At 35.7% G+C, this 11,570-nt stretch overlaps 3 protein-coding genes and 1 long non-coding RNA gene across 4 annotated transcripts; 3 read left to right on the top strand and 1 right to left on the bottom strand.

Moving 5' to 3' along the window:
• Positions 1 to 180: 180 nt before the first annotated feature.
• Positions 181 to 1,615, top strand: LOC103870816. Its single transcript, XM_009148980.3, has 4 exons — positions 181 to 599; positions 740 to 815; positions 920 to 1,023; positions 1,121 to 1,615. Exons 1-4 carry the CDS (start codon positions 579 to 581, stop codon positions 1,253 to 1,255), a joined length of 336 nt encoding a protein of 111 aa, XP_009147228.1. The 5' UTR covers positions 181 to 578; the 3' UTR covers positions 1,256 to 1,615.
• Positions 1,616 to 1,881: 266 nt separating this feature from the next.
• Positions 1,882 to 4,392, top strand: LOC103870815 (26S proteasome regulatory subunit 6A homolog). The gene is made up of 10 exons (XM_009148979.3): positions 1,882 to 2,140; positions 2,384 to 2,500; positions 2,590 to 2,697; positions 2,770 to 2,961; positions 3,040 to 3,231; positions 3,317 to 3,435; positions 3,507 to 3,594; positions 3,672 to 3,791; positions 3,865 to 4,005; positions 4,099 to 4,392. The coding sequence occupies exons 1-10, from the start codon at positions 2,021 to 2,023 to the stop codon at positions 4,174 to 4,176; spliced, it is 1,275 nt and encodes a 424-aa protein (XP_009147227.1). The 5' UTR covers positions 1,882 to 2,020; the 3' UTR covers positions 4,177 to 4,392.
• On the bottom strand, positions 4,176 to 6,669 carry LOC103870814. Its single transcript, XR_004458413.1, has 2 exons — positions 4,713 to 6,669; positions 4,176 to 4,645 (listed from the first exon to the last, which is right to left on the bottom strand). It is a non-coding gene; the product is annotated as an uncharacterized LOC103870814 (long non-coding RNA).
• A 309-nt stretch (positions 6,670 to 6,978) lies between these two features.
• Positions 6,979 to 10,189, top strand: LOC103870813 (E3 ubiquitin-protein ligase RFI2). The gene is made up of 6 exons (XM_009148978.3): positions 6,979 to 7,422; positions 8,461 to 8,633; positions 8,755 to 8,810; positions 8,889 to 8,914; positions 8,996 to 9,389; positions 9,462 to 10,189. The coding sequence occupies exons 1-6, from the start codon at positions 7,221 to 7,223 to the stop codon at positions 9,847 to 9,849; spliced, it is 1,239 nt and encodes a 412-aa protein (XP_009147226.1). The 5' UTR covers positions 6,979 to 7,220; the 3' UTR covers positions 9,850 to 10,189.
• The last annotated feature ends 1,381 nt before the right edge of the window (positions 10,190 to 11,570 follow it).

The following is an 11,570-nucleotide window of genomic DNA, read 5'->3' as shown; positions in this document are numbered from 1 at the left end:
TATCTGAAAATCTAATTTTTCATATTTAATCAGAAACTTGAATTTTGTAACATTTTAACATGAATTAATCAAAAAACTGGAACCGAATTATACCTAAAATCATTTTGGATATTAACAGTTAACTTTGTCACCTAAATTAAATCGAAAATTAAAATAACCGAACCCAAACTGAATCAAATTTCTTAAACATCTAAATCAAACCTATATTTTTAGATTGAAAACCAAAATAAACCGAACCCAGTCAATATCCGAAATGTCTATGCTTAGTTTATCCTATGATCGAAAAAAGATGGAATGCAAGAGTATGTGTACCATTAACAAAGAACTGTCTAGGCAATTTGTAACTTTTATTTTTTTTTTACGTTTGAATTCTACTGTTCAATCAGTGAAAAAACATATAAATTTTTGGTTTGCAGTCTTATCGCCGAGGAAAACCATTTGGGCGACATAGTTTTAACAATGGTAGTTATCTATTCCTTTCCTCAGATGTATCTACTGGATTGAGTTTTTTTTTTTTTAATGTATGTTGATCAAATCAAAAGAAGCTGAAGCGTCCCTTTTCTCCAGGAGCTAAAGGAATGGTGAATCGTACTCCTGATGTAATTATTCCGACATGAACTCTCTCTTTTGTTTTTATTATGTTTCTAATCCTATTCCTGGGGTAATTAATTATTCCGACATGAACTCTCTTTTGTTTTTATTATGTTTCTGATCAATATGTCTGTTCCGAACATTGCAGAACCCAGTTGTAATACGTGGCTTTAGCGCACCTGGCCTAGCACTCTTTTTTGGATTTACTGGCTACATGATCTGGCGTAATGTTTATATTTATTTCAAATTGATCTAAACTTTTATTGTTTTTTGTTTGTGTGCTTCTTTCTTAACTGATTTGGGGTCAAAATCATTATTTACCTCTCAGAAATTGTTGAGAATACTCGAATCACAAAAGCTACAAAGAAGTGTACCGAATATCTCAACGAAGCCTGTCTGAGGAACACCCGTGTTTCTGAAGGATACAAGGAGGTATTCTTCAGATTCTTTTATTCTGGTCACTTTAGCATTGGTTTGTGCCCAACATACATTTTGAGATTTTTTTATGCATCCCTCATTTTTTTTTCAGATATCCAGGCTCATCGGTAAAGAAAAGGATGAAGCTGATGATGAAGCTGAAGCTGAAGCTGAAGCTGAAGCTGATGATGAGGATGAGGATGAAGATGAATCTGAATCTGAACTCTCAGGGAAGAAGGTAGAATAAGATATGGAAATGCCATGGTGGTGTGGTTCTGCTTGAGAAGAATTTTGAGATAGAGATTGAGCTCTGATTTTTTCATTGTTGCTCCGATTTTTTCTAAAAACTGTGAAAGCATAGAACACTCTAAACAAATAGGCGGTCACTGTATAAACGTTTTTAGTATGGTTGTTTCTAGTTGATAAAGTCCGTTTGGGATTCATGATGTGATTGTTCTTTTGTTGGACACTCTGCCACTAGTAACTGATAGTTTGGCATCTGATATTTAATTATATATGTTTGGTTATTAAAAAAAAAAACCGAAGTTGCTCTAGTTGAGCTTCTTCGCCAGAGTTACTCTCTCTAAGAAGCTGAACCAGCTTCCTTTGTTCCCAAGTTTGGCTCAAGTTGCTCTACCAACAGCTGCTTTCTGCTCTGAGAAGTACAATGATACACGGACACGGTGGTGAACGCTGCAGAGAAAGGGTACAGGGTCTTATCGTACATGCCTTGGATATGTAATTTTAAAATAATAATTATTTGGTATAACTAAACCAGACGATTCAGTTAAAACTGGTTTATTCAGTTGTACTAGATTGAAACACTCTGGTTCCTTCAGAAGGTTACGCCTATCGTTTCTTCGAAACAAGTTTTCCTAAAAGAAAAAGATATATTTAATTATTTTCTCTCGTCCTCTCTTCTGAATAATCGCCTCTTCAGAACCCCTCCCCAAACTCTCCTCCGGCGATCTCTCTCTCTCTCTCTCTCTCCGACGATTAGAAGGCTATTGAGATGGCAACTCCGATGGTAGAAGACACGTCAAGCTTCGAAGAGGATCAGCTCGCGTCCATGTCCACCGAAGACATCGTTAGAGCTACTCGTCTCCTCGACAACGAGATTCGAATTCTCAAGGTTCGATCCCTTCACTCTCTATCGATCTCTACCTTTCGGTTGATTGCGCTTCTGAATGTTGGATTCAATTTCAACCGTTGCTTAGAAGAATTCGATTAAGGTCTTGCTACTTACTATCTGGTTTAGGGTTTTGAGTGATTTGTAATCCGTTCTTTCGAATTGTTTGGGGGTTTAGTAGTATTAGCTCGAAAGTTTGCATTTTTAGCTCATTGGTAATTGATATGTGCTGATATGTGTATGTAGGAAGACGCACAAAGAACAAATCTAGAATGTGATTCTTACAAGGAGAAGATAAAGGAGAATCAGGAGAAGATTAAACTCAACAAGCAGCTTCCTTACTTGGTTGGCAACATTGTTGAGGTACTACTCTCAACAAAGCTTCTGTCGTCATTTCCTTGGTTTGCTTTTTAGGATCTTGGAGTTTTAAGTACAACTGTTATGTTATTAAGATATTGGAGATGAATCCTGAAGACGATGCTGAGGAAGACGGTGCTAATATTGACCTTGACTCGCAACGGAAGGGGAAGTGCGTTGTGTTGAAAACCTCTACACGACAGGTGAGACTTCAATATACGTTCTCTCATGTGCGTTCTTTATACATTCTCTGAGGAAATACTTTTGCGTTGCAGACAATCTTTCTACCAGTTGTTGGTCTGGTGGACCCCGATAGCCTTAAGCCTGGTGATTTGGTTGGAGTTAATAAAGACAGTTACCTGATTCTGGACACCTTGCCGTCTGAGTATGACTCTAGGGTTAAAGCCATGGAGGTCGATGAGAAACCTACCGAAGATTACAATGACATTGGAGGACTAGAGAAGCAGGTTTGTTTATTCGCTTTGCTTTGCTTTGCTTCTGTGTGTTGCGTATTGAATCTGATTTGAGTTCATTTTGGGAAACAGATCCAAGAGCTTGTAGAGGCAATCGTGCTCCCCATGACGCACAAGGAGCGTTTCGAGAAGCTGGGTGTTCGTCCACCAAAGGGAGTGCTTTTATATGGTCCTCCAGGGACTGGTAAAACTTTAATGGCCCGTGCCTGTGCAGCACAGACCAATGCAACCTTTCTAAAATTGGCAGGTCCTCAATTGGTCCAGGTAATATATTGCAGTGTGACAATCAATACACTTTCTCTGTTTATCCACAGAGCTTCAAAATTGTGTTGTGTCTGGATGTGTGCAGATGTTTATTGGAGACGGAGCAAAACTTGTCCGTGATGCCTTTCAACTAGCGAAAGAGAAAGCTCCATGCATCATCTTCATTGATGAAATCGATGCCATTGGTACCAAGCGTTTTGACAGGTATATAAATCTTTTTTCTGATTCAGTTCTTCTAGCAGCTCACTGACTATATTCTTTGGCTGAGAGTGCAGTGAAGTAAGTGGAGACAGGGAAGTGCAGAGGACTATGTTGGAGCTGCTCAATCAGCTTGATGGATTCAGTAGCGATGAGCGTATTAAGGTGAGAGTCTTTCTTTATTGTGCTATATATTGTCCCACAAAGAAGCAGTAACAATCAAACTTCTCCAAAATTTTCAGGTGATTGCAGCCACTAACCGTGCAGATATTCTGGATCCAGCACTCATGCGTTCTGGTCGATTAGACAGGAAGATTGAGTTCCCACATCCAACAGAAGAAGCAAGAGCCAGAATCTTGCAGGTTTGTCTCTCAAATTTTATGAACATGACTCTTATCTCACATTACTCAACTAACCAGAACTAAATGAATACAGATTCACTCGAGGAAGATGAATGTACACCCAGACGTCAACTTTGAGGAGCTTGCAAGATCGACAGATGATTTCAATGGCGCTCAACTGAAAGCAGTATGTGTAGAGGCTGGCATGTTAGCTCTTCGTCGTGATGCCACGGAGGTAAGAATATACATGGTTTTACGTTTCTTTATGATGCAAGTTTTGTTTGGTTTATAAACATGGGTTCTCTGTTATTGTTGTATGTGTTGTCAGGTGAACCATGAGGACTTCAATGAAGGTATCATCCAAGTCCAGGCCAAGAAGAAAGCAAGTTTGAACTACTACGCCTAATCTCTATTTTTGTTTGCTCTCATCTTTCAACTAGTGTTGCATTCCTATTTGGATATTTTCATATTTTCAAATCAGGATATGTATTATCGAAATACATTTAGTTGTGTTCATCTTCTTTTCTTCTGAGACAAGAAAATGAATTTTATACGGTGTACCATCTTTTTATTGTTGAACTGTGTTTGTGAGAAAAAATCATTACCTTCTTATCAGTTTGTATCAATCTGTGTCAGCGTATGTATATTATGCAAGTATTTAATGTGTTAAAAATTAAAACATAATGCAAACGATCTTAATATTCATGGGAGAAAAATATTGTAGCTTTGCAGAGTAAATAAACAAAAGAAAAGAGAGAAATAACCAACACTTGATCTCCTTAGAGAAAAGTAGGATTAGTGGCTCCCTCCTTGTTTTAAGCAAACACTTAGCTCACACTAAGCTCCCTTCATCGTTCATGCCTTCTCCCACAAAGCTGTCACATTCAGTCGCCAGTTAGAAAACGCAACTTAACTAAAAGGTAAGAGATGAGAAGAGCTTACAATTGGAAGTCTTTGAGCTTTGACACCAAAAACTTGGTAGCACCCTCAATGTGTTTCTTGAACATCTCTTGCTTTTCTGAGTCCAGCTTAGGGACTAGTTTCTTATCGAATGATGGTTGTTCCTAAACATTAATACCCAATAAAATCAATCTCACAACCCACTGATGAGTAAATAGTCACATAACAATAAATTTATTAATATAGTTTCAACTAGAATGATTGATCAATATAGTTTATCTTCTGACACTAACACATACACATCAACAAATTCTAGAGAAACATCGTGGTGTACCTGTAAGAAGATCCTGTTAAACCAACATGTTTGGAGAGAATGAGAGAGAGAGAGAGAGACTTAGGTTTTGTTAAGACTTTGTTGCTGGTGAAGATAAGACACATTAGATTCTATTTATAGAATTTATGGTGTGACATGTATTGACGTTACCTGAGGCAAGTAGTAGTGTTCTTTCATTTTCTTGTTTTTCCTTGAAACAAAAGGGAAAGTTTCAAGTTGCACAATAAAAGAAAGTTGCCTTTCTCGAATCATAACAGTTCCTTATTTACTTGTTTTGGAATACTAAGCCATGGTTTTTGGCAATTAAATCCATATCTTAATTTAATTTAACTTTTTATGGAAAATAGTGCAATCAAATTAAGTAAAGCAAAACATAATGTAAACCCACATGAAAATAACAATGTCTTAATTACCGTTTTAAATTCATCTATATTATGTATTAATGTTTTAAATTTGATTAAAAAATATTTAATTTAATTTTTTCTTAAAAACAAATCGACATAAGATTATTATATTCATATTTAACTTAAATACACGGAAAATGATTGAAATCAAATTTAATAGTTTCTACTAACAATCTGAAGCTAACCAAACTAATTTTTTTTGTTCTTGCCAGTTTATAAAACCTCAATGTTTGGTCCGTCGCATTTGCCTACTTATAGTTCAATCTGTTGAGTTTGCTAGGAATGCTTACAAAGGAGAAAAAGCAAAAGCAAAAACAAAAACAAAAATGACTGAGAAATGAATTTTTCCAAAGTAGCCGAAGCTAAAACTATACATGACGAATAAACATATGTTTCGAAAAACAATCATGGTTAAGGTTTACAAAGAGGTATTATTCAATGGACAATCACATTCTTAGAGGTCTCGTAAAGTTTTTGAAAGCAAACATGAATAGAAATATTTATGATTGCACAGCTTATGAGCAATATTATTATGAACCTTGTTCATGTAATATAAAAGGTTTTAAACTAAGTATATATATAATTCCAATTTTATCTAGTAGTTTATTACTGTATCTACTAAGATATATATATATATATATATATATATATATATATATATATGTTTGTTTTCATGTAGACTTGCTTTTCGAAAACATTTTTTAGCCATTGTTGAGAAAGTAATTTGATTTTTGGTTTGATGCATATTATACATTCGAGGTTATAAAGCAAGTAATCACACGCATGCAATATTGTGTAATTTATACAAGTATTTTACTTTATTTTAGGTAGTGTATTGTTTTTTTTTAATATAACTATAGTATTGTATGTTTGTTGTTGTTTTATTTAATTTTATGTTTTATAACCAAACCATGAATATGTAATTTTAAATAATAATTATATGGTAAAACTAAACCATTCCATATTCTTTATATCTATTAAGTTAAAATTGGTTTATTTCAGTTGTACTAGATTGAAACATTATACTTCCTTAAGAATTTATGCCTATCATTTCTTTGAAAACAAGTTTTCCTAAGAAAATATAATTATCCAGTGTTAAAAAAACACATTATTTTTCTTAATTAAATCTATCTCTTAATTTAATTGAACTGTTTAGGAAAATAGTGTTATCAAATTTAAGTAAGACAACTAAAATGTAAAACCTCAGGAAAATAACAATGTTTTAACTCTCGTTTTAAATTCATCTTTATTTTGTATCAATGTTTTCATTGTGTGATCATTGTAATTTAAATTTGTAAAAAATAAACCTTTAATTTACAAAATAGAATAAGAAACAAATCCAGATATGATTATTTTATTTATATTTAAAGTTAAAGACACAAAAGTGATGAAAATCAAATTTGATACCAAAAATAGAATGTTAAATTACCAAGGTGGCATTACAAAAGAGAAAAAAAAAAGGAAATAGGTAAGAAGGTGATGTCAAGTAGCAAATCCGTCAGAATAAATCTGAGCCGTCCAAAGTTTCGAATATTTGGACAGCGTTCAATCTTTCCTTTCCTCACACAAAACATAACCCGAGAGAGAAAGAAAAAAACTTCAAAATTTTTCTTTGGCTTTCCTTCTTCTGGGTCTCTGGTTGTGACTTCACAGATTCATATTCTGTTTTAAATCAATCAAATTGAAAGCTTAAGGAATTGAGAGGAGGGAGAAAGTTTTTTTTTTTTTTTTGTTGTGTGAATTGAATTGTGTCGTGATTGATTCGAGCTCTCGAGAAAAAAAAGGGTTTTGAGATTTGATTTGATTTTGGTAATGGGTTTAGGCAATAAGCTTAACAAATTCAATTTCGGCGATACTGATCTGGCCCACGAAGGTGGTGCCGCTGATGGAGGAGATCCTCGCGACGAAGGAGATGGCTTTGGCTCGGCTGCGTGTTCGATTTGTCTTGATACGGTTGCTAAAGACGGCGATCGAGCGTGGGCTAATCTTCAATGTGGCCACCTGTTTCATCTTGGTATGTTCCGCTTTTGAGTTTTGTCTGAAAAAATCATTTAATTTTGAATTTGAATTTTCTAGATCTGCCTTTTGGTTTGATTCGGTTTGGTGAATTATGATCCTGTTACGTTCTGGTTTGTGGCTACCATTGTCTGTGTGATGTGACCCTTTTTGTTGTAGTTGATCATTGGTGGATATTGAGCTTTGAAACCACTCTGTTCATGGTTTATGTAATAATGATTTGGTTTGATTCGGTTTGGTGAATTATTGTTCTGTTACGTTCTGGTTTGTGGCTAGATGTTGACCCTTTTGGTTGTTATGAGCTTTGGTGGGTATTGAGCTTTGAAACTAATTGGTTCATGCTTGATGTAATCATTACCTGCTCTAATTGTTTGTTGAGAGGTTATGCATATAGCATCGAGTAGGGCTTGATGATCACTCTTTGATTACTAATGCCAAGTTTGTGTGATTGATCTCTCCTCCTTGTTTGATGCATCTACTAGCTCACCACATTGTGTTTCAGCCGTAATTAGCATTATGTGCTCTCTTCGTTAGTGTTGTTTTACGAGGGAATGATTAACTCGAAAAGTTCATATGAGTCTCTTTGCTTCGTAGTCTTTGTTCACTGTTTGACAATCTTGGATGTATAGATAGGATTATCTGTGTGTTATAAAGTTTTAAACTACTCTGTTCATTGGTGAGCTTTGAAACTACTCTGTTCATGGTTTATGTAAAATCATGATTTGGTCTTTTTTTTTTGGTGAGGCTATGCAGATAGCATTGAGTAGGGCTGTTTCATTACAAATGCCAAGTTTGTTTTATTGAACTCTCCACCTTGTTTGGTGCATCTATTAGCTCACCAGGGAATGGTTAACTTGAAAGTTGATATGAGGCTTTGCTTCTTCATCTATGTTTCACTGTTTGACGATCTTGGATGTCTAGATAAGGAGTATCCGTGTGTGTTTTAAAATTTATAAGTTTGTCTATTTTCCTTATAGATTGTATTTTCCAGCTAAAGTTGTTTAACTTCACATCTGTTTCGTTTGCCTTTTTCTAGATTGTATTGGCTCAGCTTTCAACGCAAAGGGCGTGATGCAGTGCCCAAACTGTCGGAAAATAGAGAAAGGCCAGTGGCTTTACGCAAACGGTTGCCGTTCACACCCTGAATTTAATGTCGAGGATTGGTTTCATGAAGATGAGTTTTTTGATATCGGAGGCTACTCCGAAGTGGTAAACCCATATCCCTCCCAAAGTTCTTACTTCTTACTCCTCTGCCTTCCATGGTGAGGATTAATTCTTTTAATTGTTTAAGTTCCTTGTCGAAAATGCCTGTGTTTATGTATCTTTGCAGGCTTTTGGAGTTCACTGGTGCCCATTTGGAAGTTCAGCGCGTCTTCCTTCTTTCGAGTAAGTACACGAATTGCAAAATAATCATTGCGTAATTTAATACTAGTTTGCTAATGAATCTCTCTTAAAACTTTGTAGTGATGCAGAATTTTCGCCGAGTTCATGTAAGACATTGTCATATTGGTTTATTTATCGTTTCTGTTATTTTGGTTTATTGACTATTTGAGTTTGACACAATGGTACAGATCACGATCTTTTCAGCCAGCAAGGCTACTTTACAGAACCAGCAGCGCCAACAGCGGGTCACCCATGTCCATACGTAACCTACATTGGCCCGGTTCATTCGTCTTCCTCTTCCACTGGAGGCGTTTCAGAGAGTTCAACTTTCACTTGGAACACCGGCTCATCGGTTTCCAATGAAGTCCCAGCTCCTTATGGTTTCCCTGTTGATCCACACTATCACGGCTGGGATTATCCCTCCCCTCCACCTCCACCGCAACAGCACTTCTCCCTTTCTGTCCCAAACGTGGGCAGTCCAACTCAGCCCACTCCGCCACCAGCTGCTGCAAGGACTTCCCGAGCCAACGGACCAAGACCGCCGCAGTTCATGCGTCCATCATATCATGGTCAAACTCACAGGTAACATATCTTCTCTGTCTTGACTTCAAAGTGGAATTATTAAAAGCCTTATATTGGTGGTGGTCTTTGCAGTTCAAGTGGTAGAGCAGGGAGCTCGGTGGCACCGCCTTTTCCGGGAAGCAACGCTCGGACAAGAGACAGAACGCAAGCTCTTCAAGCCTATTACCAACAGTCCACTGCACAGTCACACCAACAACCTGATTCGCCTGTAGTCTCTCGTGGGCCTGTATTCCCCTCTGGACGGAGGCCCAGTAGAGGATCAGCTTCTTCTTCTTCGGATCAGGCAGGGGGGAGCGGGTTTCTCCGGTTTAACATATGGGAGAGGGAGCCTTATATGCCGTTGCAACAGGCGTACCCGGTTAACCAGATGGACAGAGAACCATCCATTTGGACATCTTCTTATAATGAAGGAGCAGGAAGCTTCCTTCAGAGGCATGGCGGCGGAGGAGGATCATCATAAGCCAGCCGGTGAGAGGCAATTCTCATGAACGTTGGACCCTAAAAAACATAAAAAGAAAACAATTGGGAATTTGATATTTGAGAAAAAACCTGCATGCTCAAAGTTATGTGATGAATTGATAATCTTAAAAACACAAAAGAATTGGTATGTAATGGGGTTTGGAGAGAGACTGCTACTTCCCTTGTTTGGTGGTGACCATGCGGTTCGAGCCGGTTTGGGTCCGGGTTAGCATAAGGTGGTTTTGATCTTTGCTTTTGTTATGTGGCTACAATGTGGGTATCCATGTGAAATACCCTAATGGAACATAACTTTTTCTTATTGACAAGTTACAATCTAAGTTCTTACTTTCGCCCATCACAAGGACAAGTTACCAATACTATAGTCAATGTGACAACAAAAAAATAGAGAGAAACAAAATCATGTTTTGAAAATGGCAATTCACTCTTCTAATACTTTCACTGGGATTTTTCTGTGTTATTGCACACGAGATACTTATTTGTTGCATGCAAATTTGGAGTTTTGGTTCTTATAGTCTCAATGAAAAGAGAAAGGTGGAGTTATAGTTCACATATCAAAAGTTTGGGGTCGTTTGGCAATGATTAAAACTTGGGGGACGATAAAGATATTTATAAAAAATATAAATTAGGGCAGAAAAACCCTAGCCATTTGCTTTCGTCTCCTCAGCTCGGTGACATGCATAGCCAATCTAAACGCATTTTACATTTGTATTAATGTACATTAAAATTCTTTTTATAGTATATGGACATCGTTTTAACTTTTTGTCAATCAATTTAGTAAAACTTTATAATACTCTCTAAATTGGTGGACTAACTACTATAAAATCGTTATTTTTTAGGAAAACGGAGACAACAAAGGTTAGTGAAAAATGCAACTATACATTAAAACAATATTATCATATTTTAAAATTTTCTTAAAATCTATGTGTTAACCCCTACGAAAATATTGATTTTTTTGATAAATGCTCTATGTACTGAAGCCTATGATATTTAGTGTTATTTTAAAATTTCTAAACACATTCTATATTTATATTAATATATTAAACTCTCTTTCATGGTACATGAACATCGTTTTAATTTTTTTATTAATTAATTTAGTAAAAATTCATAATACTCTTTAAATTGGTGGATTAACCATTATAAAATTGCTATTCTCTAGAATAACGGAGACAACAAATGTTCTAAACCCCTTTGACCTTCATAATATGATAGTGAATTATGCAACTATGTATTAAAACAATATTTTTTATATTTTTGAATTTTTTTCAAAATCTATGTGTTAACCCCAATGAAAATATTGAATTTTTCGGTAAATGCTCTATATATTGAAGCATATGATCTTTAGTGTTGTTTTAAAATTTCTAAACACATTCTACATTTGTATTAACGTATATTAAACTCTCTTTCTTGGTACATGAGCATCGTTTTAATTGTTTGTCAATAAATTTTGTAAAACTTCATAATACTCCATAAATTGGTGGACTAAGCACTATAAAATAGCTATTTTAAGGAGAAACGAAGAAAAAAAAGTTATAAACCTCTTTGATCGTCATATCATATGTTAGTGAATGATGCAACTATGCATTTAAACAGTATTTCTATATTTTTGATTTTTTCTCAAAATCTATGTGTTAACCCTTACAAAAATATTGAATTTTTCGGTAAATGCTCAACATATTGAAGCCTATGGTCTTTAGTGTTGTT

Source organism: Brassica rapa, chromosome A05, assembly GCF_000309985.2.
Source record: "Brassica rapa cultivar Chiifu-401-42 chromosome A05, CAAS_Brap_v3.01, whole genome shotgun sequence".
In the NCBI taxonomy this organism is placed as follows: Eukaryota; Viridiplantae; Streptophyta; class Magnoliopsida; order Brassicales; family Brassicaceae; genus Brassica; species Brassica rapa.
Note: the sequence above shows the minus strand (reverse complement) of the source record. Positions and strands in the feature narration are given on the sequence as shown.

Excerpts from the sequence above, each read along its gene's own strand:
- LOC103870816 (XM_009148980.3), top strand. The coding sequence starts at position 579 with ATGGTGAATCGTACTCCTGAT. Across the intron at positions 600-739 it reads TGGTGAATCGTACTCCTGAT|AACCCAGTTGTAATACGTGG; the intron begins GTAATTATTCCG and ends CGAACATTGCAG. Across the intron at positions 1,024-1,120 it reads TTTCTGAAGGATACAAGGAG|ATATCCAGGCTCATCGGTAA; the intron begins GTATTCTTCAGA and ends TTTTTTTTTCAG.
- LOC103870815 (XM_009148979.3), top strand. The coding sequence starts at position 2,021 with ATGGCAACTCCGATGGTAGAAGACACGTCAAGCTTCGAAGAGGATCAG. Across the intron at positions 2,962-3,039 it reads TTGGAGGACTAGAGAAGCAG|ATCCAAGAGCTTGTAGAGGC; the intron begins GTTTGTTTATTC and ends TTTGGGAAACAG. Across the intron at positions 4,006-4,098 it reads TTCGTCGTGATGCCACGGAG|GTGAACCATGAGGACTTCAA; the intron begins GTAAGAATATAC and ends ATGTGTTGTCAG.
- LOC103870813 (XM_009148978.3), top strand. The coding sequence starts at position 7,221 with ATGGGTTTAGGCAATAAGCTTAACAAATTCAATTTCGGCGATACTGAT. Across the intron at positions 7,423-8,460 it reads TGGCCACCTGTTTCATCTTG|ATTGTATTGGCTCAGCTTTC; the intron begins GTATGTTCCGCT and ends GCCTTTTTCTAG. Across the intron at positions 8,811-8,888 it reads GCGCGTCTTCCTTCTTTCGA|TGATGCAGAATTTTCGCCGA; the intron begins GTAAGTACACGA and ends AAAACTTTGTAG.